The sequence below is a fragment of the Vidua chalybeata genome, chromosome 7, assembly GCF_026979565.1.
Source record: "Vidua chalybeata isolate OUT-0048 chromosome 7, bVidCha1 merged haplotype, whole genome shotgun sequence".
NCBI lineage: Eukaryota > Metazoa > Chordata > Aves > Passeriformes > Viduidae > Vidua > Vidua chalybeata.
In genome coordinates, this window is record NC_071536.1 from 13,342,238 (window position 1) to 13,370,032 (window position 27,795).

At 38.9% G+C, this 27,795-nt stretch overlaps 2 protein-coding genes and 2 non-coding genes across 7 annotated transcripts; 1 reads left to right on the forward strand and 3 right to left on the reverse strand.

The window, feature by feature from the left end:
• The first annotated feature begins 4,090 nt into the window (after positions 1-4,090).
• CMKLR2 (chemerin chemokine-like receptor 2) lies at positions 4,091-20,029 on the forward strand. 3 transcript variants are annotated; one of them, XM_053948453.1, is made up of 5 exons: positions 4,091-4,124; positions 5,134-5,321; positions 7,790-7,937; positions 8,371-8,518; positions 18,495-20,029. In XM_053948453.1, the coding sequence occupies exon 5, from the start codon at positions 18,511-18,513 to the stop codon at positions 19,555-19,557; it is 1,047 nt and encodes a 348-aa protein (XP_053804428.1). In that variant the 5' UTR covers positions 4,091-4,124; positions 5,134-5,321; positions 7,790-7,937; positions 8,371-8,518; positions 18,495-18,510; the 3' UTR covers positions 19,558-20,029. The 3 variants fall into 3 exon arrangements, with proteins under 3 accessions (XP_053804428.1, XP_053804427.1, XP_053804429.1); XM_053948452.1 differs by lacking the exon at positions 8,371-8,518; XM_053948454.1 differs by lacking the exons at positions 4,091-4,124; positions 5,134-5,321; positions 7,790-7,937; positions 8,371-8,518 and adding an exon at positions 12,229-12,307.
• Positions 20,030-24,009: 3,980 nt separating this feature from the next.
• On the reverse strand, positions 24,010-27,623 carry EEF1B2 (eukaryotic translation elongation factor 1 beta 2). 2 transcript variants are annotated; one of them, XM_053947135.1, is made up of 6 exons: positions 27,445-27,623; positions 27,136-27,258; positions 25,952-26,075; positions 25,511-25,577; positions 24,713-24,838; positions 24,010-24,203 (listed from the first exon to the last, which is right to left on the reverse strand). In XM_053947135.1, exons 1-6 carry the CDS (start codon positions 27,522-27,524, stop codon positions 24,049-24,051), a joined length of 675 nt encoding a protein of 224 aa, XP_053803110.1. In that variant the 5' UTR covers positions 27,525-27,623; the 3' UTR covers positions 24,010-24,048. The 2 variants fall into 2 exon arrangements, with proteins under 2 accessions (XP_053803110.1, XP_053803111.1); XM_053947136.1 differs by lacking the exon at positions 24,713-24,838.
• Positions 25,067-25,200, reverse strand: LOC128791118 (small nucleolar RNA SNORA41). The gene has a single exon (XR_008431987.1). It is a non-coding gene; the product is annotated as a small nucleolar RNA SNORA41 (small nucleolar RNA).
• Positions 25,652-25,731, reverse strand: LOC128791115 (small nucleolar RNA SNORD51). Its single transcript, XR_008431984.1, has one exon. It is a non-coding gene; the product is annotated as a small nucleolar RNA SNORD51 (small nucleolar RNA).
• Positions 27,624-27,795: the final 172 nt, after the last annotated feature.

Genomic DNA, 27,795 nt, shown 5'->3' on the forward strand with positions numbered 1-27,795 from the left:
TTTTTCCACTGAAGTTGCTCTCTGTTTTTTATTTCTGTGTACATGTACAGGACATAGAGATTTTTATTATAATAGTGCTGAGAAAAATTCTGGGATGCACTGACCCCAGAGGGTTTTATTACTGCTGTTAGGACTGCTGTTGCTGTTCATTTGGTGGCAAGTGGTCCAGAAGGAACAGCTGAGGAGACAAGTCTGAAAGGATTGCTTTAAACAGTATGGCTACAAAATGTATCCAAATCCAGTGCTTTCAGAAATTTTCAGCCTTTCTGTGTGATGGGCTTCTAATCATCTTACATTAGATTTCAAATCCATACCTTAGTTTTGCTGCAATTGTTTTGAATCTTTCCATCAGCTTAAATTAACTTGGTTTTAGGGTGTTCTGTTCTAAAAGAAAATGCAAAGAAAATAAATCAGCAGTTGAGAAGTTTGTATGCTAAAGAGCATTCTGCTTTCAGAGAACACGTTTTCATCATAAAATGCTGAACAGTTTCCTGTTACAGTAATTTCTGTTTTCAGTTAATGATCAGTCAGTTAACCTCTCCAAAATAACTCTGCCTGATTTTTTAGGGTAGTGACATAAAGGAAGGGTCTAGGTCAGTAATTAGGCTTGGAGTTGCCTGTACATGCCTGCTCATGAATTGCAGGATATTCTTTGACCTTCATGTTGTGCATGGAGTTTTTTTTATAACTTCAAAAACAGTTGCTCCTTAGAATTTCTCTATTCTGTTTTCCCATCGTTTCATATTTACTTCCAAATATAACACCAATTTTAAAATTGTCTGATTGATATAGTCAGATTGACCCTTGAGAATTGCAAGATTTTCAAGTGTTACTGTTGATTACCAAGTTACTTGGAAATATATGATAATTTCTCACGTGTATGTGCTAGAAGATACTATGGAAAGTCGTGAAATGACTCCATTTCCTCCATGCTCAAGGGGACTCTGCAGCCTGAGAGCCTTCAGCTATGAAGGCAACAGAAACAGCAGAGGTTCTTGTGCTAGCCACAGTCGGATAACATGGTGGAAATACACTTATACTCAGAACTGAATTAATCTCGTCTGCATAGCACAATGTTTGCTTTAGCCTGTTTTAAACCATCCATTTTGTTAACAGATAAGGTAACAAATGAATGTGGCTTTTTAAATCAGATGCCAATGTAGAGTGTCTTGAAATATTTTAAATGAGTATAGTAGATGACTAATTCTCCCTTATACCCTACCTCACATTTTGTCATAGTAGGAACTGAAGGCATTTTTGGGTAAGTAAGTATTAATTCCCATTACTCCAGCAGGCTATAATGTATTTCTGATAAAAAGAGATCATTTTCTCAGAGCTGCTTGGAAGTTTATTAATTCTGTTTATCAATAATTTTCAAGCTCCCAGAAGTTTTGAACCAGCTTTTACCCCTTGTAATATTCTGAATTAAATGTTTATATACATCCATTTTAAGGGAACTTTTCTGATTTTAAATAGATGCATATGAATTTAAGATAATCCAGAATGTAAAATGCTTCCGCAGCTTCCTTTTCTGTAGTGCCATTTTTAGGAGTTGAGAAGTTCCAAATATATACTATTATGTTGAGTCATTGGATGTTCTGCAGTTTAAGGTGGGGTCAGAATGTATTCCCAAGGAAGTTAATTAAGTGTTATTTTTCTCTGCTCTGGCTGTTCTAAATCATGTAAAACTTTTTTAATGTTCCCTCAATAAACCACATAAGATATTCTCTTATGTCTGAGAAAAAGCAGACTCTCTACTTTGCTTTACCATGGGAATAATTCAAAGAGAGTTTTCTTTATCCTATTCAGGAAGCAAGCAGAAAGTTAAACAAGAGAAGTCCTGGGTTTTTTTCCCAAGGACAAAACTTAATTTTAGACTAGGAATGCTGGTATGTAAAAATATTAATATTTGAAAAACATCTCTTTCTCTTATAGTTTGAAAACACAGAGGTTTTCATAGAAAAATTTTAAAAGGGAGAAGAATAACTTTTAAACAAAAAGCCTTTCATTTGATTTGTGCTTCTTCAGCATTTCACCTACTATTACTTTTGATCAGAGTTTAGCCTCTCGCTTTTTCTGATCTATTCTATGTTGTTAGATTGTCTGTGTTTCTAATACTGAAGTAATCAGAGTTCAATTTCTGGTTTGCACCCAAGGTACATACAATTAGTGTAATTTCCCTTTGCCTAGTCTTTCAACCTGAAATGGAAAAGTGATTGTTCCCTTCTCCACAAGCTTTGCTTCTCTTCTCTTAAAAGAAGGGAGCCTATTTTTCTTGAAAAAACAAGTAGCAACTTAAATATCCTTTACATAAAATGCTACGTCCGATCTCATGGATTTAGCATTTTATGTAAAGGATATGGACTACCAATTCATGTAAATTCCATATTGAAGTTCATGCTAAGTGCTGAATTTGGGTCATATAGTCTTCTTTAAATTAGATTGCAAAGTAAGGAGGATTTAAAATTAACCTTTATGTGTCTTCATAGAGCTTAAGAATCAGAACTAGAATGGTCAAATAAATATCGGGGGATTTAGCTGTCTCTTTGCTTAGACTGATATCCTATGCCTCATCCCCTGAGCCCACTGCTGACTTATTAGACATGGTGTTAATTTTGCTTTTATTGAAGGCCAAGAAAGAGTGAAGGTTGACTTATACACTGAGCCCTTAACTAGCAAAGTGTTTTTCAGAGCATCTAATAATTTGCTTTGCCTCTATCACAAGTAGCAGGTTTATAGGGATTTATCAGCTCCCAACTCATTAGAGGCTAAGAACTGGGTAGGATTTAGAAGCAAAACTGTTATCAGAGAGGACAAATGCAGAGCAGTAGACAGAAACTTGCATTGGTTCTCCCTATCTCACATTCATTTCTATGGATAAATAATTAAGTCCTTGTGGAGTCAAGGTCATGTGCTCCTCAAAACATGTTTGCATCCACTAAACAGAAAAATAGTCTGACAAATGTAGCTGACTACAAAAAGCAACTTTAAAAATACAAATTAATATGTATTGAAACCACCAAACCAGGAGCATCTCAGAACATCCTCAGAATATCTATAGGTCATTGAGTTTGATTTAGATTTGATTTGCATCAGCTTTGCACTTGGTGGTCAGGAACCATTCCTCATTATATAAAAGGTGCAAACTGAATCTTTGCACTTTAAATGGAAAATAAGATCTCTGTTTGTTGTAAGCATAGGCGTAAGCAATTATGCTGGGACTTGCATCCTGAGTAGGTGGAGCAACCTCAGTCCTGAAGAGGTGTGGTTAAAGTTCATCCCTGTGCTTTGGGTTTCTTTGAACCCAGACTGTCTAGGCTTTGGGCAGATTTTGAGACATCTGACTCAATCCAAGGTGTAGTAAATTCTGGCTTCACTTCTCAGACCTGTTTACAGAGGTTACTCTATAGTTTCAGGTAAATTATGTGAGGTGAAAAAGAGCAAGTTGGTTAATCCATACACCAGTACTGAAGATATGAAAATATTTTGTGAAATATGTAGTGAAACAACTATAGTTTGCATAGCCTTATTTTTGTGTCTCTAATCTCTGTAGATCTCTCTGAAATATTTTTTTCCAAACACTGACATTCCTTTCCATGGGAGGAGACAGCACTTTGGTTAAAATGGAAAAATACTGTTGTTGAGTTGGCTGGTTAGCTATTCAATTAATATAATCTTTAGGACTCACTGACATATATCAGAATTTTGGTTGTCAAGAAACACTCTGAAAATTCCATGGATTTCAAGTGTTATCTGAGTGGCAAGTATTATGTCTTATATTACTGTCATATGAATATAGAACTTGAATACCTGTGGTCTGAAAGTTATGTAGAAAATAATTCCTACTTACTTGTGGAAAATGAGAAAAAATGCACATATAAAAGCAAAATCTATGGAGGAAAAAGAGTATTTCTAATGGTATTTCTTCCTGGGTATCATATAAAAATACATTATATAATAATAGTTTACATACATTATATAATAACACATAATACATACATCACAAAATGTATACTATAATAAATTATTCTCTAATATTCATTATTTCATAGAATTAACACCCTGTTGACTGTGTTTGCAGGAGTTACATGAAGGAGTTACATGAAGTGCTGCAGCTTGACCTGGTATGTACATACATTCATATATAGATATATAGCCAAGCCATATATGCTTGTGTGTTTTGACCTGACTAAAGTAATGAGCAAAGATTTTGCCTTCTGCAGAATTATTGAATTTCTTCAATGTGTTATACATGAAAATCTTTCAGATCGTTAATGTCAGCATAGAAAGAGGTGTGGACCTGCCTAAATGAGCCAAACCTTCCTTCATCGGGTGGTTTGTTCAAATGTGTCGCTGGAGAATTTTGTCAGAGTTGCTGACTCTGGTATATAGTGGGTAGTTAAGCCACAAGTAAACATTACAGCTTTACCTAAAGGATAGGCATGAATAGCCATTAGTTTCACAGGAAGGGAGGAAATTACCCTTTTCCTGATTGTCAGGTAGTTAAACGTGGTCTTTCCAGAGTGGATTTTAGTCGATGAAGTATTCAAACAGTGCGGACAAAGGAACAGTGAAGAATTACTTTTCTAAAAAAAGACCTAACTGTAAACAGCAGTAAGTAGTTGCTTTCTTGTGTTGTTGAGCTTAATTTAACCCTGAGAAAAACTAAATATATTTTGTTTGATCTAATTTGCAAATTCTTGGTTTGTACAATTTAACTGAATTAAGGAACATTGATAGAATATTGATTAGTGCTGAGATTATCAGCACATACTAATAGGCAACTTGGTAAGATCCAGTGGTCCCAGGGGTATAATTGTCAGAACGATCAGGCAATTGTTGGCAAACCAGATAAATTAAAAGTTACTTTTTAAAAAAAATTGTTTTGTAATTTGTGCTTTACTGGTTAATACCAGTAAATACCAGTAAAGCATTTCTGGAAGTTTTTCCTCTGTATATTTTTTCCATACATCCTGTGCTTTTGTTTTGTTTTATAGGGTTAAAAAGCCCACAAATAATAGTAAGTGATTTTAAAATTAACTTGCTTTTCAATAGACCCAGTTTATTCACTGCTGGACAGCCCGATGTCTATTATCTGTATATAAATCCTCTCCTTTGTTCTTTTTCCATCAGGTATAAAGTAGTAGTTCCCTGATTTGCAAGATCCAGGTGCACTGTATGCTGATGAATGCATGTCCCTCTTCAGAGCTCTCTGGCAAATTGGCTTTGATAACTTATCCAGTTGAAAAAGCACAAATAACACAGCAAAATACAAATTTAACTTCCAAATAGAAAAAGGAGAAGACAAGAAAGTAAACAAGGTATTTTTTTTAATTCACTAATTTTCTTTCAAGCTTATAACTTTCACAAAATTATCTGCAAAGATCACACTCAAATGATGTCAGTGGTTAATGGGTTGCAAAAAAGTGTATATTAAAAAGCCATGTAAGTTGTGACTCACCATTCCAGTTTACTGTGTCTGAGCATAGAAAGAACTAAAACAATGAAAGATTTAGAGCCTAAGCTTACATTCTTTAGGGGTTTAAGATTTCCACCGTGGTTAATCAAAACTCTAAACAGAAAACAAGCAGAACAAAGCCCTTTCTGATTGAATGCAATTTTCTTGGTAAAAATTTGTTTTCTTATTTTTTTTTCTCCCATATGTTACTATGCTGGTTATACTCTGAAAGTTGGGTAATTGCCTATCAATCAAAAGTCCTTTTCAATGGAAAAGGAGAAAATCTAGGTAGGACAGAGAGGTAAAAAATTATTCTAAATGCAGTAATCTGCTGTTCTTGAAAAAAAAAATCTGATTTCCTATGAAATTAGGAATTCATTCATCCATTCATTTTAACTTCCTCTGCAAAGTGACTTTTGGGCCCTTAGCATTTGGTATTTCATATTTGGTGCAGTGGTAAGGAAGGGTGAAGAAAATTGCTCCGTGGGGTTTAATCCTCCCTTGATTCTGAAGGATGGAAAAGCTGAGGTATCAACACCAGTATATGTTGCAATAGTCACAAACCTGTTTTTAATTTATGTTGAAGGGAACAATGCCTTAGGGACAATTTCTTACTACCCCAAACTGCAAGAATCTTTTGCACTCTCCAGAATGCTCCCTTCACCGGGAAGAGCATTTGGCAAATTGTGACTGTTTGCTGGGGGTTTTATCTTTTTTTGCTGATCATGTCTGGGGGTTATCTACCTCTTAATTTTCTCTTTTGTCCTGCTGAAATAATACTGAGCAAACCTTTGAATTAACTGCCTTACAATAATCAGATTTGGCAAAATACCTGGAGAGCCACAGACTCATGTGCCATTACAGGCAAAAAAACCCTCAGCAGATCTGTTGTTAAACGGTGCCTGTATTTACCTTATTCCAGTATTTACAAAATAAGATAATTACTGTTACAAGAGCTTTTATTAGTGAAGATTCACCAATCAGTTACCTAGAGAAAACAGGAAAACTGTAAAATACAAGAAATAAACAAGTGTAATGCTTTCCTCAGGCAACCCCCTCTGTTTGTCCCCATATATTCCCAGGAATCCTGCTCCCCTGTCCTTTCCTTATGGTCCAGGGGCTCTGTGCATAATCCCCATCCTCCTTTTGTGGAAGTAGAGGCTGTCCCACTCGTGTACAATGTACATTTAAAACTTTAGTATACATGTATAACTTTCAGTGTTTAAAGTAATATTGGCAGAACAAGAAGAACTGTCATGGAGGAAAGACAAAGAAGACTAGTTTTGCTAGAAGGAGTTTTTGGTTAAGAGAATCTGTGGTCTGTGAACCTAAAGAGAGTTGCTTAAGAGCTGATAGCCTTGTTAACCATATGCTGAAATCCCAGTTTAACTGATCTCACTAAGTGCTTCACTCACTCTTCTGTAGTTTTTTTATTGTGGTTTTGTTTTTTCCTTTTTTTTTTTTGTGCTTGGTTGGTTTGTTGGAGATTTTTCTTTCTAATTTTTCACTGGTATCAATAGATTTACTATCTGGAAAATTTGGCCTTGACTAGATTCAATCGGTGTTGAACATGTTACATGTTTTGCATTAGGGACAGCGGAGTACCACTATTAAGATATTGTTTCCACTGGCAGGGTAGACTGGCAGATGCTTAGCTGATTTTAAATGGTATGATTAGTGTGGTACCATCAGAGTCAGGTGAGCTGTGGTAGGTAGATACTAGGGAAATAATATTTCCATTTTACTGACTGAGAAATTGAGTGACGTGGAGATCATGAGGCCTGTCCACAAAACCTCATCAGGCTCTTTACAGAACTGAGAGTCAGGCCCAGTCACCTAAAATCCAGTTCAAATTCCTGGCCAGTGTTACACTCTCTGACGGAGAGAGTCACTAATTAGTGTTTTGAAGATCTTACTTCTCTCTTACACACAAAAGGAGATTAATCTACTAATCCTAAATACCAAATGAATGTATCACACTGTACAGTTACTAAATGATGCTTTCAGTGTGACTTTTTAAACATCTTTCAGCTCATTCAACATTATTTTCTATAAACCAGAGTGCTTACAAAGAAATACTGTTCAACCTCTTCTCTGCAGAACAAAAAGCAGCCCACAACTGTAAGGTCTCTTTCCATTCATCAGCCACCACATCTGTTGCTTGCTTGGACACTGACCAAAATGATTCATTCAAATGTCTAACATTTATTTTTGGTGAAATACTGGGATTATACAGCGTGGCAATATTTCAAAAATGGGTCTAGAAAACCAAGGGAAGTTGGAAACAACTTCCTCAGCTGAAAACAAACACAGCGTTATATCATTCTGCAGCTTTATTAGAAGGAAGGCAGTGGCCAAGTGAAGCAGCTGGAATCACACTGAAGTGACTCTGAACTCTGCAGATCATTCCATTCTTCCTTCTGCTACAGAGCTCAGATCCCTGATTTACAGTGCCTTTTGTTTCAAAGGACTAAGCAAGGTAGGTCAAACTCTCTTGTATTTAAGATCTTTCTCTCCCTTCTCTTCTAAATAGTGAGTCTCTACAGCTGCAACAACACTTGCAGGCAGATGTTGTAAGGTGGTATAGCATATACTGGCTAAAAGAGCTTCTTGGAAGCAAGAATGTGATACTCATTTACTTCAAAGATTACTTTGAACCACCCCAGCATCAAGAAAAGGTATGAAAATGTGTGTGAATTTTTAATTACTTTTGAATATGTTAATACACACTTCAAGGAGTTTTACCCTGTCAGCGAATGGTAAGTGACCCTGACTTAAATCTCTCTCTCCCCTCTGTGTCCCCTAGTGTGTTGGATTTAATTTTTTTGTTTGCTCAGGGATAGTGTGTCTTCTATAGCTATAGCAATTTCCAGTATAATTAGTTAAAAATACATCATTTCTGATCTGAACAGGTTCTCGAATAGAAACTGGAAATCATTTCAACTTAAATAGCAGATTAACAGAATACTTCTGAAGAATTGCAGTTCTGCAGAATTAAATAAGGTTTCTGTGATCTCAGCTGGAAAGTGTGTGTGTTTTCCCTAAGCATTGTGGAATAAGGTAGGATATGGATCTAGCTTTCAGTAAGGATATTGGAAGTGCAATAAGATCTGAAGCCCTGTATGCTACTGCACAATGAGACAGGAATAGGTTCCACCTGCTATTCACACTTAGTGATAGCAGTGTCATTGTCACCTGTCGCCTTTCTAGATGAGATCTTGCAAGCCAAACAATATCCCAGACCTGTTTTTGTGGACTTAGAAAATATGTATACATTGAATATTGTTTTTGAATTAAAACACATTTGATTTCTAGCTGAATAAAATCGTATCACTGAATAATATAAAATGCTTATTAATTCATAGCTAAGGAGAAGAGAGTGACTAAGGGTATGTCAAGGTAAAGTAGTTTGTTAGAGCAGATTTGTAGAAACTGATTTCAGGATTAACTTACTTATGATAGGATAGCTTACTTTCACTATCATAATGTTATTGTTCTGCCTCAGAGCTGGGAAATGCAAATATTTTGATAACCCAATATAATTTTGTTTGATGTCACTGCAACTTCTGGCCAAATTTAAAGCATTATCAGCAACTTATGCCAGGCAGACAGGATAGAGGTCCTATCAACTTTACTTCAATCCTAGGGATTTTTTATGTGCCATAAGTGAGTCCACTTCTGTTGAACTGAGAATCTCTTTGATTGTGGCACAGTGGAAGTTATTTGACTCTGGAGAATGAATGTATGGTTTGGATTCTCTAATTGCCTTTGTGGAAAAGTCAGGGACACTCTGTCTAATGATTCCTAGGCAGAATCTGATTACAGATTTTTACTGCATGGGTGAGGGCAGAGGAAAAGTGTTGATCAAAATAATGCAATTTCTATGTCCTGTACATTATACATTCTTTCTTTTCATTTTAAGAATTTCTTTTTCTGCTGACAACCAAATGAGGAACTTCTGAAATACTTCCATTTTTGTTTATTTCTGATAGATTCATTCAAGAGGAAAACTTATATCTGTTTCCTAAAAAAGCCAGTTGCCTTAAAGTATTTTCTTCTCCTTCTGTTTTTTAACAGACACTTGAAGTTTGTGATCTGTTATTTGATATCAATTTTGTATTAATAACTCTGCTATTCCAAGCACTAAGCAGCAGCTAGGTTTCCAGGGATTGTAATCTATTAAATGGTCTTATTATTTGCTTATTTATTTATTTAGTCTTATGGAATGTGCCATCAGTTCAGCTGTCTCTCTTACTGTGGTGGCTGGTTGTCTGGCTAATTTGCACTCATTATTTCTGATAATGGCTTAATTTGTGTTCATTCATTCTGAAGCGAGCAGTTTTGCCACAGTGCTGGGCTCTGTTGTGGCTGGCTTTGCACAAGAGAGCTGACTGTGAGGAGCAGTTCCTTGTGGCCTTTTAGCAGAAGAAAGGGATTGCTATGACTGGGGTAGGCAGTGTCCAAGAGACATTGCTTCTAGAGGGGAGATGCCATTATGTGGAGATGAACTCTCATAATTGCTTTCACTTTTACAGTGTGCTGGGGGCTCCTGAGACAAAAAGAAAAAGTTGTGTGTCCTCAAAGGTAGCATATAGTACTTCCAGGGGAGTTCAGCTACTTCTGTACTCTTTGTATCTTCAGTATGTTCCAGGGGTTGAGGGCCTTAAAGCAGGAGCAAAAAGCCACATATTAGCCCATGGTTGCTTTCTGCTGGCTTGTTGCTCCTACTTCTCTTCCCCTACCCAGGCTTTCTTGTCCCTTTTTGATACTTCCTGAAGAATGTATTTCAAGAATCAAAAGGCACAAGTATGAAGAACCAGCATCTTTTCCCTCTATCCGCTGAAGATATTTGCCTCTTTATTCATTTGGCAAGTTTTTCTGCTCCCAGCTTTACCTTCAAATTTACTGTTTGGCTTTGGGCAAGATATACCTCTTCCTTTCCCTACTCTTGTATGTGTTTATTCTGTTTAATTATAAACAAAGCAGGAATTGTCTTTTATTACATGCTGTAGTGCCTAGATCCTGTGAGGCTTTGATCTCAAGGACTAGGGCCTTTGGGTACTTTCCCAACATAAAATACTTCCTTCTTTCAGCAAGTGTGAGCCTGACACACAAGTTTTATTCCCTTCTGAGGCCTTCTAGAGGAGAGAGAGAAAGTGATGTGTAGTAAGTTGTGTACAGTCAGTGTACTGCCACTCCCTACGCTCCCATCTCTTGTTTCTAGTAATGCCCTTTTACTAAGCTTCACCCCCACATCATCATAATGAGGTATTTTGGAGATGTTAAGAACTGTTGCCCATTTAAGAAACCTGAATAATGTTGTACCATATCTGGCAGAGTCAAGTGAGAAGTGATTTGTAAAGGTAATATGGGAAGCCTGTAAAACCAGTATTTCCAAGCTCCTAATGTAACACCTTAATCATAGGTGCCTTATATTCCTATCAGTGCTGGGGAGTGTTCCCAATACTGTGTTAGGGAAATAGATAAATATCTGGTCCTCCTGATACGGTGTTTAACAATATGAATTTTTCAATTTTGCAGGAATAAAGACAGTACTTACTATAGACCTGATCTTATAGTAAAAAAAATAGTTGGCTTTATATGAGTAGGGAAATTAGAATAACACTCATACAGGAGTAGACACCCTTAATCTACTGTATACAGTGATCCTAGTATATTAACTCTGAGGACATAATAAAATATGTTATCCAAAACATTCCAGCTGATAAGATATGTACTAGCAGTATTTTGGAATTGCATGTTCTGATCTATCCATGCAAGACTATGTGTCAAGAGTAATATAAGCATAGCAATATTACGTTTATGCTAGAACAAACTGCTGAGTTATATAAATGAGGGGTAGAATAAACCTAGGAAAGTAGAGATCAATTTAGAGGGCAGTATACAACCAAGCATATTGTAATAAGTGACTAGGAAATTAATCTGCGAAACTGAATAGGATATAAGGAGGCATATTAGAGGAATGAGTTGTGGATCTCTAGGGTTATTTCTTAGCGCTTCTTTTTAAAAGGATGTAAATATAGCAGATTGTAACCTATTTTTTATCTGTTACTCAATAGATATTTTGTATCTTGCTGGAGAGAGTGTTACTTTGGATTTCTTCTGTAATGATCTGTTGTTACTCTGCAATGCCTTTTGAATGGCTGTAGTTAATTAAGTGTCCTTAATTAGTCTGGGAGTCAACTGCAGAAAAAAAATCTGTCCATTTACTCTGTATCCTCCACTCTCACTTTACTATTTTTTTGGTTGGAGGTAGTTGTGGTTAAAGCATGTGTTTTTTGAAATAGTACAACCATTTAAAAAAACATGCTCAGAGCTGCATGATCATGTAATGATCACATGAATGCTAGTCAAAATATTCTTTCATCACAAATATGTGAAACAGTTGCAAAGTAAAAATTCCAAGTAATTTTTGCATGAAAACTTTAAAAAGCCATAATTAATTAGAAATGCAAGCATTCATTATCCCATCAGTCCAGTCACTGCGAAGCTGAAGCACTTAAATTTTTTTAATCAGCTATCTCTGTTGCTCTAGGTATGTAGTTATTATGGTGGCTTATAGCCAAAGAAAATCCTGCTGGCATTTGAGGAGGAATAGAAAACACGTGAAGCTTCCATGGAACAGCACTTGATCAGTGTGTTACCTCCCAGCCAGTAGGATTCACGGTGTACCTGCTGGGCTCTGCCGTCTGCGAGCCGTGCCTGGCAGCTCTGGGGTGTGTCCTGGGACTGCTGAGACACAGCAGTGGGGATGGCAAGCAAAGGGTGCAAATCCAGGCTGCTTTTCTGTGCAGGGAAAACAGACCAGGAGCAGTAAGGGCTGCCCAGGTAAGTGCTGTCTTCCTCCACCACAATGAGCATGATGGCACAGGGGAGCCTCCCTTCAGGAAGGGAAAGGTCTCCCAGAGGTGAATCTGGTTTCTTCACCTCACCATGAGAGAAGGGACAATGCTAAGTTTGAGAAAGGAGGATAGGAGTGTGGTTGAGCCACTAAGCAGGGACTCTAGATTTAGCACTTGGTTTGATCAGAGACTTCCTGTGGGTCATTCTCAGTATTCTCCAGTAAACCAGACTGATGATACTTCTCACTTGAACCTCGCTTCAATAAGGGTTATGAATACTGAAGCATTATGACTGGTTATGTAAATACTTTGGCAGTGCTGACACATACATCAGGCAATCAGTTGGAAATACATCAGGCAATTTTTAAATCTCAAGTGTCACTGTTTAGCTAAATGTCTATATTTTTTGTGAGAATATTAGATTTTTCTCTCTAAAAATGGTGCTACTTTTAAGTGTTTCACAGATATGACCAGTCATTTTCCTGACTCTGATGTACGAATTTTGTGGTTCTGTGATTTGCAGTGGCTACAGCAACTCCTTACATTCCAAAGAAATATTAAAATCTATATTCTTACTTTTAGCTGTATTAAGAAAAGGGAATAAGAGCAGAAACAAGTGCTAACTATGGAGTTATCAAGTGCCCTCCCCTTTGCCAGTGCATATCATGGGGACATCTGGGTTTCTTTGTCATTTTTGGGAATGGAAGACTTGGTGCTTGGGATCAGCTTGAAAATAAATCAGTTTCAATGATATGTAGTTGGTGGTTGCAGACATTTATCAGGTCTCTGATTGTGGAAATGGTACACTGCTCAGTTGCAGCCACTGTCTAGAAGATATTTTATATCCAGGCCAGAACTACTGTGATACTTTTCCTATTACAGCAGCCTTATTTAGATATTGGATTTTCCATTTTTTGTTTAACATTTCTGTGTTGGCAAAACTGCTGGTCTGAAATTGTAGATTTACCAATATTAACTGAGTCTGTGCTATATGAGTTTGTTAATCCTGTAGCACTCACTTTGTGTGAAGTGTTATCAGGCTATTATCTGGTCAAAGGACTTCAATACCACAGATGAGATGGAGTGTTATGACTAACAGGGTCATGCTTGGCCTTGCTTGAAGAAAGTTAGTTTTGGCCTAAGTTCTAGGACATGTCTAGTTAGTACATTGCAAATACATTTCTAACACTGCTTTCCTGAGAGACATAATGGAGAATGATTGTTATTTGCATTCCTTTCTTATCTGCTAGAACAAATCCATCTATATTGTGGCTCAAAAACATTTCCAGTCACATGTCATATCTGTTGTGACCCGCTGTAGTTATTGAATTCAGGATGACATATGAAGTAATTAGGTTACCATATATCTAACCGCCATTAAAAGGATAGTCATAAGACAATTGTTTGTGTGTGTGTGTGTGAAAGAGAAAACATAGACACAAGCCTTATTCTGCTTTTGTGTGTACCAGCTTAAAATGCTCCTTACCTAGTAGCTTTGTCTGCAGGGCCAGTTTTAGGCTGAATCTGTAGCATAGCTATGATTTATTTTTGTAGTATGAGTGTATCAGGCACCTCCTCCTATAGGAATGTTTCTGCATAAAGGCAAGTGGTTGTCTTGTCTTTGTCCTTTTGAGGGAGAAATGTGAGTCTATGACAGTCTGTAATTCCATCGGTATTCCTCGTATTCTGATGTACAGACTTTCTGGTTACGTGATTTGCAGTGGCTACAGCAACTCCTTACATTCCAAGAAATATTAAAAACTACATTCTTACTTTTTTTTTCAATTTCTTTTCAAATCTAGCCTATATCTTTGTAAAATGCTTACCAGAAATACATGTGTACCTCTAATGAATTTGCTCAGCCTTCTCAGTTTTGAACTTTACAGATAAACCACCAGGTGTATTTCATGTTTATGTTTTTGAAGCTTGATAAATTAAAAATTTGTCACCTCAAAAGTTCCAAAAAAAATTATGAGGGCTTTCAACTGAATTCAATACCTGGATAAACTTGCTGCCACAATATGACAAGCAGGCTCTAAGTGACCATTTGTAAAACTAGTTGTTCTCCAGCTTTTGACTCTTGCAGATGACAGAAGTTGAAGTGATGCAATCAAATAAGCTTTCCTTTAGCCACTGATAATACACATGGAATGTGATGTGCTCACAGTTGTTCAAAAAGACATTGATAGGAGGGTTTGTGTAATATCTTCCCTCTATGAACTGAACTGTTGAGACAGCCAACCCTCCAAACCATAATTTTCCTAGTAAGTCAGGACCCATTACTGTGACCTCTGAAACCAATTTAGCTGGCCAAAGGCTCTAACAGTGTTTGTCACACTGAAAAAATAGATTTGGGGACTACCACTCAAATATTTGTGTTGACTTTTAACTAACAGAGACAATGAATAAACTCTTCCCTTTGACCTTTCTGTAAAATTCAAAAGTAATGAGGACCCAATGTGAGAGAGAGAGGTTGTGTGGGCTGAGTCCCAATGTGTGGTCAAGACTGCCAGTGTAATTCAGTTAGGTCCTAACTTGTGTGGTGCCCAGGGAACTTTGAACCCCCAGGAGGACTTTGCTTCCAGTGAAGTGGATGAAAATTGCAACTTTTTTGTTTGTTTTCTTCTATTTTAGACTGAAAGCCCAATGTAATTTAATTCCAAAGCCCTTGCACTGACCTCAGGGCTGAGGTGTGGAGAGGTCAAATGACTTCCCTTGGCCAAACAGGATGCATGTGGCATAGCCATGAATAGGTTCCAAAGTGCTGTCCCATGGCATAACTCTAAGGCCATTCTTAGTGTGACAAGAGCTGTTCTATTTTAGGCAGATCCTATCATTTGTCCAAGTTGTCATTATGGCTTAGCTGTAATAGTGGCAGAGGACACGAACTCTAGGTACTTTTAGTAGAAGGCTGTGAATATATCAACTGAGATCCAAGTCTGTAATTCCCTGTTGAAATACAGGGAAAGACTGTTCATGCAACACGTGGTGAACTCTCTTCCCAGCAGTTCTGTGGCTTTGTATTTTAGAAATATTTCCTGATTATTTGTATTTCTTGGTAATTCTGCTTTCTGTCCCAAGATCTGAAAGTGCCAAGAGCCATCCTGTTATATTCCTATAAAGTCATTTAGAAATTAACTTCTGTTTTACAGAAGAGGACAGGAAATGAAACCTCCTGGTCAACTGTTTTCATAATTAAGCAACTGAATCAAGGAGGCTTAGTTTTCAGAGCTGCTTGTGGCTCAGCAAACAGGAATGGACTCGTCAAACAGCTGCTGAGCATATACTTTACACAGGGTGTTTACTATTTAAAATAATTTTTTTTACAAAAAGGACAGGATGAAATCTATACTTGGTTATATTAATCCATATGCAACAGAACACTGTTCTGTAACCTGTGGCTGCTCCCAAGGCTTATTGGCAGGCCTCTAACCACACTTTCCTGTTTATTGAAAAATCTTTTCTGTGCACTGGCTCCCCAGACCGGCAGACACTGAGCCAGTGAACTGCACCAAACCTCCCTTACCCTTTCTAGCAGTTGTCTTAAAGCCAAGCAGAAACTGCTGTCTGAAAGTATTGTTTTCTTTACTGAGCCTCAGTATGCAAACACATTCATGAGAATGTTTCCAGCTTGGAAAGTAAGCCATTTGTCAAGGATCATGCAGGAAATTGGTGACAGAATAAGGAATACAATTAGATTTCTTCACAAGACCTAGACTTGAAATGCAAGATAGTTTTGACTCTGGAAATTTATTAATTTAAGAGTCATGTATTAAGAGATAATGTGTTTCAGGACCACAGAGAAACATCCCTGCTGAATTATGGTTAATGAAAAAAAATCTGTGTCTTCATTGATGTAATCCAGTGTAACTCAACTGACAATCACCTACTGCTTATCTTTTTCAGGACAGGGCTTAACACCACAGGTCCTGCTATAGAAGTGCTTCATATATGTCAATGTCAGAAGTAAAAGTTTCTGGGCTTTGCAAATGTAATTGGCAGTCTTTGCTGAGCCTAGCCATGGAGTCTAATTTCAGCATCTGTACACTGGGAGCAGTGGTAAACAATGTTCCTTCTGCTTTTTTACTCCCACTGCTAAAGAAGACTCCCTGCATTGAAGACTAGAGTTAGAGAGGAGGAAAAATAGAAGCCTGGAAAAATAATTGCATTCTAAAGGTGTGCTCTTTCACTGGAGTTTTAAACTACAAAAGGCTTGGGAAATATTTGGCATTTATTTGGGTGTTTTTTCTCCTGTAATACATCATCTTTAAAATACTAAATATAAAATTAACATTGTTGGTCAGTAGGCAAATGTTTATAATTGTCATTATAGTTGGACATTTTTTTGTTTAGTTGCATAAATTTGATTTGAAGGTACAGTTTTTTGTATAGGCAAACCCACTTTAAAATCTAGTTGTTAACCTGACTGTCCTCTGAAACGGTCCAAATATAATGTTCCAGATGTTAGTGGTACTGCTCCATGTTTATACTCTTCTCTCAGCAGCTGTCAAGCTGTTTGAAAAAATTACTCAGATGGGTGGTGGTGGTATTTAATGTAGAATCCACCCCCCAGGGGCATGTAATTAAATAAATGCAGCCCAATAAGTGTCATTTATCAGGACAGCAAACCAAATAACATTCTTTCAGCCTGATGTAAATCACAAATGCTATCATAGCCTCTTGACAGAACAAGCTGTGCTGATTTTTACTACATATTTTTTTAATCACGAGATATAAAATTACACAACCTTTTCTTCCCTTCCCTGTCTATCCATCTACAAATGACAAGTCTAATCCTGCTAATGTGTGTACACATGCGTAGCTTTGCTGATGTAAGTAATCCTTTCAAACTGAGTGAACTACTTTTTGGAGGAAAGGTAAGTACAGGAATATGAGTTTGCAGATGTGGTTGTGCAAGCAGTGTGCTCTGGAGACCCCTCTCCTGCTGTCCTTAGCATGCTGTAATTAATGGCATTACAGGAATGCAGGGCTGAGTTCCAAAAGCACGGGCTGAATTTTGGTTTGGGAATGGAGATAGCGCTCAGAAATTTAGCGGTAAGATAAATCATAGTACAGCTAATAGACTGCTCTCAGGCACACATCTTCAGTGCAGCTAAGTCCAGCCAAACTATTCAGCTTTAAATGATGACAGAGTTTCACAGAATAATTGTTTTGATAATGCAGAGACTTTTGTCCGTGGCCACATGTGATGTGCTGCAGCTTTGTCTATACTGCAAACTAAACACTGAAATAATACTGTGAAATAACTTCTGACTGCTTTTCTTTCTGTTGTTCAAACTCTATTTCCTGTCTGTTTTCCTATTAATTTCTTTTTTTCCTGTCCGTTTTGGTTTATATTCCACTTTCGTCTCCCCCTCACCTTTCCTCCCAACCACAGAAAGAATTTCTATGTGAAAAAATCATGTTGTACTTGCAAGTTCCAGAAGCTTTTGCAAGGGAAGAAAACTGAGAAAATTCTGTAATTGTGTCTTAAAAAAAAAAGAAGGACACAAATATTTTCATTTATAGGTCTTACAGTGTGTTTCTTGTCCATGGGAAGCTTTACTTTCTTTCATCTATTACCTGTTTCTCAGCTCTCTAGTGGAAGAACACCACAGTGTGTATTATCCCTGGAATGTGTTCTATATATTTCCTTCTCTACATTCATTGCTGTATTAAGGAAATCCAAGATGTTAAATGGGCCTGAAAATCATAATTTCTTGATACAAAGATGTACATGGAAGAGATTAATAAACCCATGAACTTTTAGTTGCTGGAGAAATTGCTGTTTGTCATTTTGTTTACAGAGCAGTAAAGTATAAAACCTGACCAGAAAAGATTAGCACAGTCATACTTCAATAAAACTTTGCATCTGGTCTCCTAGAAATTTATCAGTGATACTGTGCTCAGTGATGTCTGTTAAGAAATTAATGTAAGGAAAACAGTTATTGAAGATTTCAAGTTCTGTTCTGATTTGAACATTTCTTGAAATGCCTGTGACCAAATTTCTTCAGGAATTTTGTGCTAGCAACTGACAGATAAAAGGTGACAGATTTGCCAAACTAAGGCAATGTTTTATTTTTATGATCAAAAACTTGAAAGAATTGCAGTTTACTATTTACAGTGCAATAAAACATTTCTCCTTTGACCATTTCATTTCTTTTCTTCCCCAGAAAGCCACTCTGCAACATGACATATGAAGATTTTGACAACTACTCTTATTTCTACTATCTGTCTGAGGAAGATGAGTCACCCCAGTCCTCCCTCAGCATTGCCCATATTATTTCCCTTTTCTTTTGCAGTGTGGCATTTCTGCTGGGAGTGCCAGGTAATGCCATTGTCATCTGGTTTATGGGCTTTAAATGGGATAAATCTGTTTCCACACTCTGGTTCCTGAATCTGGCTGTTGCAGATTTCATTTTTGTTCTCTTCCTGCCCCTCTATATTACATACGTGGCAATGGGTTTCCACTGGCCTTTTGGGAAGTGGCTCTGCAAAATGAACTCATTCATTGCACTACTTAATATGTTTGCCAGTGTTTTCTTCCTGACATTCATCAGCCTTGACCGCTACATCCGCCTTGTCCACCCAGTCTTTTCCTACAAATACAGGACTGTAAAGAACACCCTCCTTCTGAGTGGGGTCATTTGGATGTCAGCTGCAATTATTGGTGGCCCTGCCTTGTACTTCAGAGACACAGCTACAGGCCTCAACAATGTCACCATTTGCTTCAACAACTTCCATGTACATGACAGAGAACTTTTTTTGCTGACACATCACATTCTCATTTGGGTGAGGCTTGCATTTGGTTACCTCTTTCCTTTAGTGACCATGGTTATTTGCTACTCACTGCTGATTGTCAAAGTGAAGAGGAGAACTGTATTGACTTCTAGCAGGCTTTTCTGGACCATCACTGCTGTAGTTGTAGCTTTTTTTGTCTGCTGGACACCATATCATATATTCAGCATTGTGGAGCTGTCTGCTCACCATCATGAAAACTTGCATGACTTACTACAGGATGGCATGCCCCTCTCCACTGGCCTTGGTTTCATCAACAGTTGCCTCAACCCAATCCTCTACGTTCTGATTAGCAAAAAGTTCCAAGCCCAGGTCAAGAGCACGGTGTCTGAGGTGCTGAAGCTGGCCCTGTGGGAGGTGAGCCGCTCGGGAACAGTCAGCGAGCAGCTGTGGAGCTCAGACAGCGCGCCCGTGCACTACTGTGAAACTGCTCAGTGACTCTCGTGTCACCAGCTCTCCCCAAAGGAGCTGACAGGAGGTCTGCAGGTGTTCTTGACTTCACATCTGCCAGTCAGATGTGCATCTTTGCATATACAGCTTTCTGTAAACAGCTGGCTTAATTGCACTTGCTGCTTTAATTGAAAGGTTTTTAAGGGACACATGATTTGCATGTGTGCCCTTGCAATGCACATACAGCCTGAACTGAAAGCTAGCAGCACAGGTGGAATTACTCTAACTGGGCTTTTGATGAGGAATGTTGTTGTAATCCTGTTGGTTTGCTGTGGTTCCATAGCTCATTGATATCAAAAGGACACATAATAAAAATATTTTTCCTTGCCATTGCTGATACCACTCTTAATTGAGGCATTCTCATCCAAAAGGCTGTGGCCGTACATCACTGCATCATGAGTCTCCTGATTGCCTACTACTGCCCCAAGGAGGAATCCCCTGGCTACATCCCACCTAAATGAAGCTATTAGTGGCGCCACTCTGCAGCTGGAGAAGAGTCCCAAGATGGAGAACACTGAATTGCTGCCTTCTATTGTCAAAAAAGAAAAATATGGAAATAAAATTCTCTGCCTGCTCTTTATCTTACACTCAAAACTAAGACAGGTGACCCTGTGTTTTGGGGTCACTTACTGTATTTTTAGCACCAGCTGGGCGCAAAATTCTGAGCATGTGTTTCATATAGGTATTATGCTCATTCAAAATGTGCAAAGAATTAGTGAAAATATTTCTTACAACTTCTGTGCCACACTTCTTTTTCGGTTTAAACAGAGGTTTACAACTAAAGATTGCTCTTTATTACTTTTTCAAGCAAAGGTAAAGAAATAATATAACATTTTGCTTGCCTTAATGTCAAGCTTAAAAAAATGGGTGGAGTGAATTCATCAGTATTCTGTTACAAGTCTGTAGCCAAATTTGGACTTCTTTTCCAAGTAAGAGGCAAGACAGTTCATCCAGGAAATAGAGTCCACTCCCATAAGAAAGATGAAGTAGTCCCAGTTATGCTGTATTCTGTTCCAACTTGTTGCTTGCTGCAGAATCACACATACATCAATGCAAATATATATATGCTATGTGGAGTGAACCAATTTCTGATGTAGTGCCACTTAATTAAAAAGTTGAATGAGGGACAAAACTCTACTGAAAGTAAAAGCATAGAACTTTGGGAAAATTTGAACTGTTGATTCCTAGTTATTGGCCGAGGCATATAGAATAAAACTGCCTTTCAGATAATTTACCTAGTTTATATGGCCTGCCAACACATTAGTAGCATTAATGCTATAATTAAGTCCTTATGTGTAAATAGATTTGCTTTTGTATAAAATATATATGGGCACATCCAATATTGGTAGCTGTACAAATAGAAACAGCCTGACTGTGGTCTGTAACTATTTCTTTGAGCTCTGGTTTCAGAGTCTAAGAGTCAGGCAGGATCAGTGGAATTTTGGAGTATTTCCCTTTGGGTTGAAAAGCTGGTAAGCAGCATTCTTTCTTTGAGTCATTTGCTGCCTGGTACATAGTTGCTTGTCATAATATTTTGGCACCATGCTGCTGTATGTGCCTAAATCAAACATTTTGCAGTTTTTCTTCACATGTTCCCTGACATCTTTCTAAGAATGATGTACTCTCCTGGCTGTAGTCCAAGTGAAGTAATAAAATTTTCTTGTTTCCAAAGAGCATGCTCATTTGCTTTTCTTAGCAGCAATGTGTGGTGACTGGCTTTTCTTATAACAGCTCCTTCCCAAAGATTTTGCAAGGTGAAATCAAGCCCTGGCCTTTCTACTATGGGATTTAAGGTTCATGTCAGCTTTCTTCAGCTGTGTGCACACACATGTTCCTATGTACAGTACAGAGAATGATTTTCAAATGGGGGAGCATATATGTTCCATCTTGGATAAAGGATGAGAAAGTGTGGCCTGAAGCAGACAGGAGGAAGACAGAGGATAGAATTTAATAAGGCCAAAATCAGCCTTGATCTATGGCATAAAGTGGGTTAACAATTGTGCAATGTAATGGCTACCGTTCACACCAAGATCAGTTACAGAATTATCTAAATAATTTCTTTAAGAGTAATGCAAGATAGCTAAACAAAACAGATAAGGCTCTAAGTTTCTGTTTCCAAAGAGTCTCTAAAACAATACCGACAATTCTATGCTGCTTGGACTGAGGAACACTCATTCAACTCACCATCATGGAAAAAAAAGGGCCAGAAAAAGGAAAAGAATCAGTGTCATCATGCAAAGAGATACTATAGAAATAGCTATTGACACATTTCATAATGGACAGGTTCTAGTCACTTTTATCTTTTTCCAGGACAGTTTGTGTTTCTGAAGGTTTTTATGTAGATTAGTTTTTGTTAAAACTGTTTTCCCAGTTTTTATACATTCCTGTATAGAACATATTGAAGTTATGGAATTTTCTACTGATCCCTCTGTTATGGGAGGCGCTTGGGACACTTGCCTCTTTTATTCCAGGGTGCTGATTTTTCACAGGCACAATGACACAGTAATATACCAGCACATACCCAAACACCACCTAAAACCACCTAACACATATATGTGGATTGAGCAGAATACTCTTGCTCACATACCCACCTGTTTTTTCACTGGGAACACTGTGCTCTCTAGGATTTTTTGTTTCTTTTGTTTCTGTGCAACTTTTTTTTTAATATCAGGGAAAAAAAAAAACAAACCCCTGCCAAAACCCAACAAGACACAACACACAAGAAAGCTCAAGAACCAAAGAGTTTGTGTGTGCACGCTTAGTGTAAACGTAACACACACAAATCCAGTCTGGCAGGTCACATGGATGACTCAGTGCTGCATTTTAACAAAGTTTCCATCTATAAATCAAATCATCTTATCCACTTAGGGCTTTAACTTGAAAGCCAAGAAAAGAGTGTCAAGGTAAACGGCACATTGAATGGGAGGTCAGAAAAAGTGATGGTCAAGATAATCAAATCTGTATTTTTGAGGCAGAATTTTTAATAATTAGTTTGTCTGATATGGTGCTTGCCAATTTCTTACTTTTAACAGCACCATGACAGAATTGGTAAAACTAAGCTACATGATTTAGCAGAAGCAACAGCTAGAGAATTGCCACAGAAAGGGTATTGTTTAGGAATTAGGTTTATGGAAGGTGGCAAGTGAGCCTGTAACAATACTCACTTTCAGATCTTTAACCATGCTTTAAGCCTCTAGCAGGCAGATTTTTTTTCTGAGACAAATTATAAACAAAGCTCTTACATAATCTGAAGTTGGCAGACCTTTAAACAAGGAGAAAGAGGACCTGCTGTGCCAAATAACTGCACAGATGCTCTATGAAAAAAAACAGCAAAAAGAATTACTTAAGATGCAGCTGTCAGACTTTGACATTGGGCATCTTCATCTCAGAGTGACCGATGTGGTCACATAAATGGATTCCATTTCATGGTCACAATAAATCCTGTCAGTCCAATGCAAGGCATTGAATTATGAATTTCTTTAGAAGCTTCACAACTTTGACAGCTTCTACATTTGTATCAATCCTACAGACAGTTTTTGGGATTTATTCCTGCTGGTTCTTCAATCACTAAAAGAAATGTCAAAATCAATCTAGAAACCAATCTGGAGCTGAGTAAACAGCTCAAACTGCTGTTACTGTCACTACTTTTTATATCTTTTATTGTGTTTGCATTTTCAGCTATTTTTTTCATGTCTATGTCACGAGCACGTGTCAAGTTTATCGTGTAGGTCAGACAGACCCTGCAGGACCCTGCAGTGGCTGCAGCCCGCGGGCAGCTCCCGGCTCCTGCCCTGCTCCTTGGGCAGGCGCCGCACCCGCGGCACCGCTGGGCTCGCAGCGCCCCCCGGAGGCACCGCCCGCGCCCCGCATGGCAGTGGCCCCTCTGCAACATCATTTGCTGCGTTAAGACACAAAACTCGACGTAATTTCATTGCAAATGTGTCCAAGCCTCAGAGGAAAAAAAAAAAAAAAAGTTCCAAGTCATGGAACAGGTGAGAAGGTACCAGGGTAGTCGCAAGCCTTATCTCTACAGCACTGCAAGTCACTCAGAAGTTAGTTTCATCTCCATCAACGAAGGCCATGGTGTATCTGGTTAGTCACCACCCTTACTAAACAAAAGGAATTTGTACTGTTTACCCACTAAAACATGCACTTTGACTGAGCCCTGCTCCTTTCCCTTAGAACTATCCCTCCCTCAAGAGGAATCCCAGACATTTCCAAAGATGCAATTTCCTCCACAGATGGAGGAAAGCATTTCAGTATTTTAAAGCCATGGTAATGTTAACTCTGAAGTGATGGTCTGCTCATGCTCCTGGGTACTACAGTGAGGTGTCAGAGCAACTTCGAAATTCAGTTTCAGCTTCTGCTTTACACACTAAGAAAACCTTACATTTGTGAGCTGGATTACTCTAAGATTCTGAAACAAGCACAGACACTGCACATTTTTTGCAACAACATTTATTCTAGGTATATCAAGACTTAAATCTTATTGAAAGCAGCTACATCCATTGATTGTACATAGTCTTCAAAAGCTGTTATTCTCTCTTCCAGCATATCTGTTCCAACTTTATCATCTTCAACAACACACTGGATCTGAAGCTTTTTGATACCATAGCCAACAGGTACTAGCTTGGCTGCAAAACAAAAATAAGTATTTAGTACTCCTTTATTGGTGGAATCTCTTAAAAAACAGACCTAAGAGTGAACTGACCAAAGCAATTCGCAGGAATATAAAAAAACAGCCTTTGGTCCACATTATGAACCATCTAATTAAGAACTCAGCATTCATCACAACTGACTGAAGAAGTTTTTTTCTGTGGACCTCCACCCCTTCCCCAAACCAGTGATGCGGGTGAGTAAAGGTGTTTGCTGCATCAGGAATTGTACAGGGAGATGCAGGAGAGCAGAACTTAAGTCCTATAGTTTTAAAACCTGTATTTCAATCTTAACCAGGCCACTGAGCTAATAAACCTTTTCTGACCATGCAAAGACACTGAAGTACGGCAGTATTGCAGCTCCCCCATTACAGCTACCTACATTTCATAGGTCAGCAAACAGTGACCACACGTCCCACTGCTCATATACTGTCCCACAGGCCTGCACTCTCCCTCCTCTCCCTGCTCTGAAATTTCCCCATACTTACAGGATCCCCAGACCAAGCCATCTGCTTGAATGCTTCGAACACACTCCTCTAGTTTGGCCATGTCTGTCTCATCATCCCAAGGTTTCACATCAAGCAAGATTGATGACTTGGCAACAACAGCTGGTTCTAGGGGAAGAAAATCACCATGAAAAGGTAGGCATCTTCCAAAAACTCATGAATATACTTGCAAACTGGTTTTACGAGAGCAACTTATCCAATTTCATGAGCAAGAACCTGCTCACATTGCTGTGACAGGCCTCTGGTACCAAGGTACATTTCTGAAGTAGTGCAGCTGTGTACACCCCAACTTTCAATATGTAGATAAATTTTGTATACACAGATTTGAGCAGATGACAGTGTTTGTTACATAGGAAGTCCTTCTCAGAACATCTGAGAAAGAGCCTAATGCTGTGTAACAGTTTATCTTCCACAGAGGGAATACTGCAACTGCTACAGTTCTGAACAGTTCCAGACCAGTAGCTGTGGAGTAACTTGTGTACTGCAGCAGTTTCTCTAAACTTTTGAAGAAAATCTTTGCGTTACCTCCATTTATGTAGAAAGCCCAGTCTCTGGAAAGAACAAGCAGGAGTGTATGAACCAGAACAAAAAGCATGTTAATATTCCTATTTGCTATGGGAAGGCTAAGCTCACTGGCAATTCAAGTGAAGCTAATTACTCCTGTCTCGTTCCAGTCAAGCTGATCTATTATTACAGTTAATTAGTCTTTCTAGCCATCCTGTTCACATGCATGAAAATTAACTCAAGCGTAGAAGATGAGAAAGTTCTCAGCACACATACTTTTGGACTTCTTTGATTCATACTGAGCCAGACGTTCTTCCCTCAGTTTCTTTGCTTCCTCACTTTCCTGAAAGACAAATTTGCAGTTACAGGAAAAAGCACCAAATCTCCACATCTCCAAAGCACTACCAAAATGACTGGCATCTACTCAGATAAAAACAAATCATCACAACTGTCAGCCGAAAGATGGTGATTTTTTGTTTTACTCATCATGTAACCAGTCAAAGTTGGACAGTTCACCCCATTGCAGCATGTTATTTTCTAATTTTTTACCTTCTAAGCTTTCCTATTCTGCAAAGCTAGCAACACTTGAGAATTTCAAGTAGGATCTGTTATCGAGGTCAGAAACATAAGCATCTTCAACTAGGTCAAGGTGAAAATCTGCATACCCGATTTAATTTCTAAAAAGCAATAGGAATAATACAAAAAGGTCACAAGTACCTCCTCATCGTCAGATCCAAAAAGGTCAATGTCATCATCATCTTTGCTATCTGTGGCTGCACCTGTTGTGTCCTCAACATCAGCAGGACCGTATTTTCCCAAAGCCTTCTTTACTCCTGGCAAGCTGAAAGAAAAATGCAGGTATTAGGAACCTCCTCAAACGTCAATAAAATCACTGCCAGTTTATCAATGCACTTACAAATCTATTTATAATAAAAAACTTGTGCTAAAAGAGTAAAAACCCAATTTTGCTACTTGAAATCAGAACCTCATGAAAGCCAGCCCCCGATGCTCCTGACATGTCAGCTGTGTAATCTGTGGGTATGGGATTAGCTGTAGCTCAAACCTGCCCAACTAAGTACATGGATAGGAAAAGCTTTCTTATTGGAATCCTCTATCTGCACTACATTCTGTCTAGGAGGAATTACCAACTTCTTGTTCATGCTTCCCTACAACTACTTTAACTTGTTTAAAACCTAGTAAGTCACTGAAAACACATTACTGCATGGTAACTGCTCTTTTCCTACATTTCAGTGAACAATTTACCCTAAACCCTTGCTCTCAACAGGACAAGAGACTAGAACTTCCTGAATTTACCTTCTCTTGCTGTTCATATGGTCCTGTTATCTTAGAGTAAGATCACGGTTGTATTGCTAATGTGAACAGCTGTTACCAAAGCCATAAAACTTGCTTTTGATTTCGTGAACCCTAAGCAGTTTCCAGATACTTTGTGAAACCACTTCAGAATCTCAATCTCCTTTAGCATTACAAAAGCTTCAGAAACCGACTAGAAACTGAGCCACCCATTTTTGGAAGAGTTTCCTCCAAAGAAGACTGAGGCTCAGAGAAAGCAGCGTAGCAATACTGACCCTACCTATGCTGTACGTTTTCAGAGAGGCTTGCAGTCTCCACGGATGTCAATACAGCACCTTTCATGAACACATAAAACCACTAAAAGAGAAAAGAGATACTATTTCTTTTCATATCGCCTTTTCTTTCCATGTCCTTCGGTACCGCAAATCATTAATTTTGTCCTCCGTACTGACAGAAGAGGTCTGCCCTGTTTCTGGCACAAAATGCCACGTGGTGCCACTGGAAACCAGTTTTGCTCAAACTGGAAGAAACAAACGCAGCAATTTGTAGGCTAGTTCGGGGAGATATTACAGCTTCGAGTTTTACTATACCTCGCCTTTTGCTTTTCATACGACTTAATATGATTGTACCACCGGAGAGCGTGGAACAAGTCTGCAGGCGGCGGGGCGGCGATCGCTTCGAAGACTGCTATGTCAGCCTGCGAAGGAACGTACCTGCGGAGAACAAACCGAGTTATCTCCCTTGCTCGAGACACGCAGGAACACATGGAGCAGCGGCGGCCGCCGAGCAGCGCCGCCCGTGCAGCTGCCGGGGTGACTCAGGGCCCTCCCGCGTCCCCACCGCTTGTCTCCGCCAGGCCCGACTCACGTTCCCCGCACCCCCCTCTCGCCGCCTCTCACCCCTCGATGTAGCTCTTGTCGGCCAGGAAGTCATTGAGGACGCGGAGGCCCGCGGCGGACTTCAGGTCCCCGAAGCCCATGGCGGCGGCGCGCGGCCCACACGCTGCGCCCGCCCCGACCGCCACTGCCGCGGGAAAGGACCGCGGCGCGCCTGCGCCGGTCTTATATAGTGCCGGTATCCCTCCGCGGCTCTGCACGCAGCTGTATTCCTCCGCGAGAGCGAGCCGCGAGGTAGCTCCTCAGGGGTTGACTGCTGCAGCGCAGGGCGTGCAGCGGACGGGACACCAGAGGTGCGGGAAAGCGTCGAAGTAATAAAAGTGAGGCTGACTATAAGCCCTAGGAAGGTTTGCG

Excerpts from the sequence above, each read along its gene's own strand:
- CMKLR2 (XM_053948453.1), top strand. The coding sequence starts at position 18,511 with ATGACATATGAAGATTTTGACAACTACTCTTATTTCTACTATCTGTCT.
- EEF1B2 (XM_053947135.1), bottom strand. The coding sequence starts at position 27,524 with ATGGGCTTCGGGGACCTGAAGTCCGCCGCGGGCCTCCGCGTCCTCAAT. Across the intron at positions 25,578-25,951 it reads TTGGATCTGACGATGAGGAG|GAAAGTGAGGAAGCAAAGAA; the intron begins GTACTTGTGACC and ends TTTGTCTTTCAG. Across the intron at positions 24,204-24,712 it reads TGGCTTGGTCTGGGGATCCT|CCAAGCTAGTACCTGTTGGC; the intron begins GTAAGTATGGGG and ends TTTGTTTTGCAG.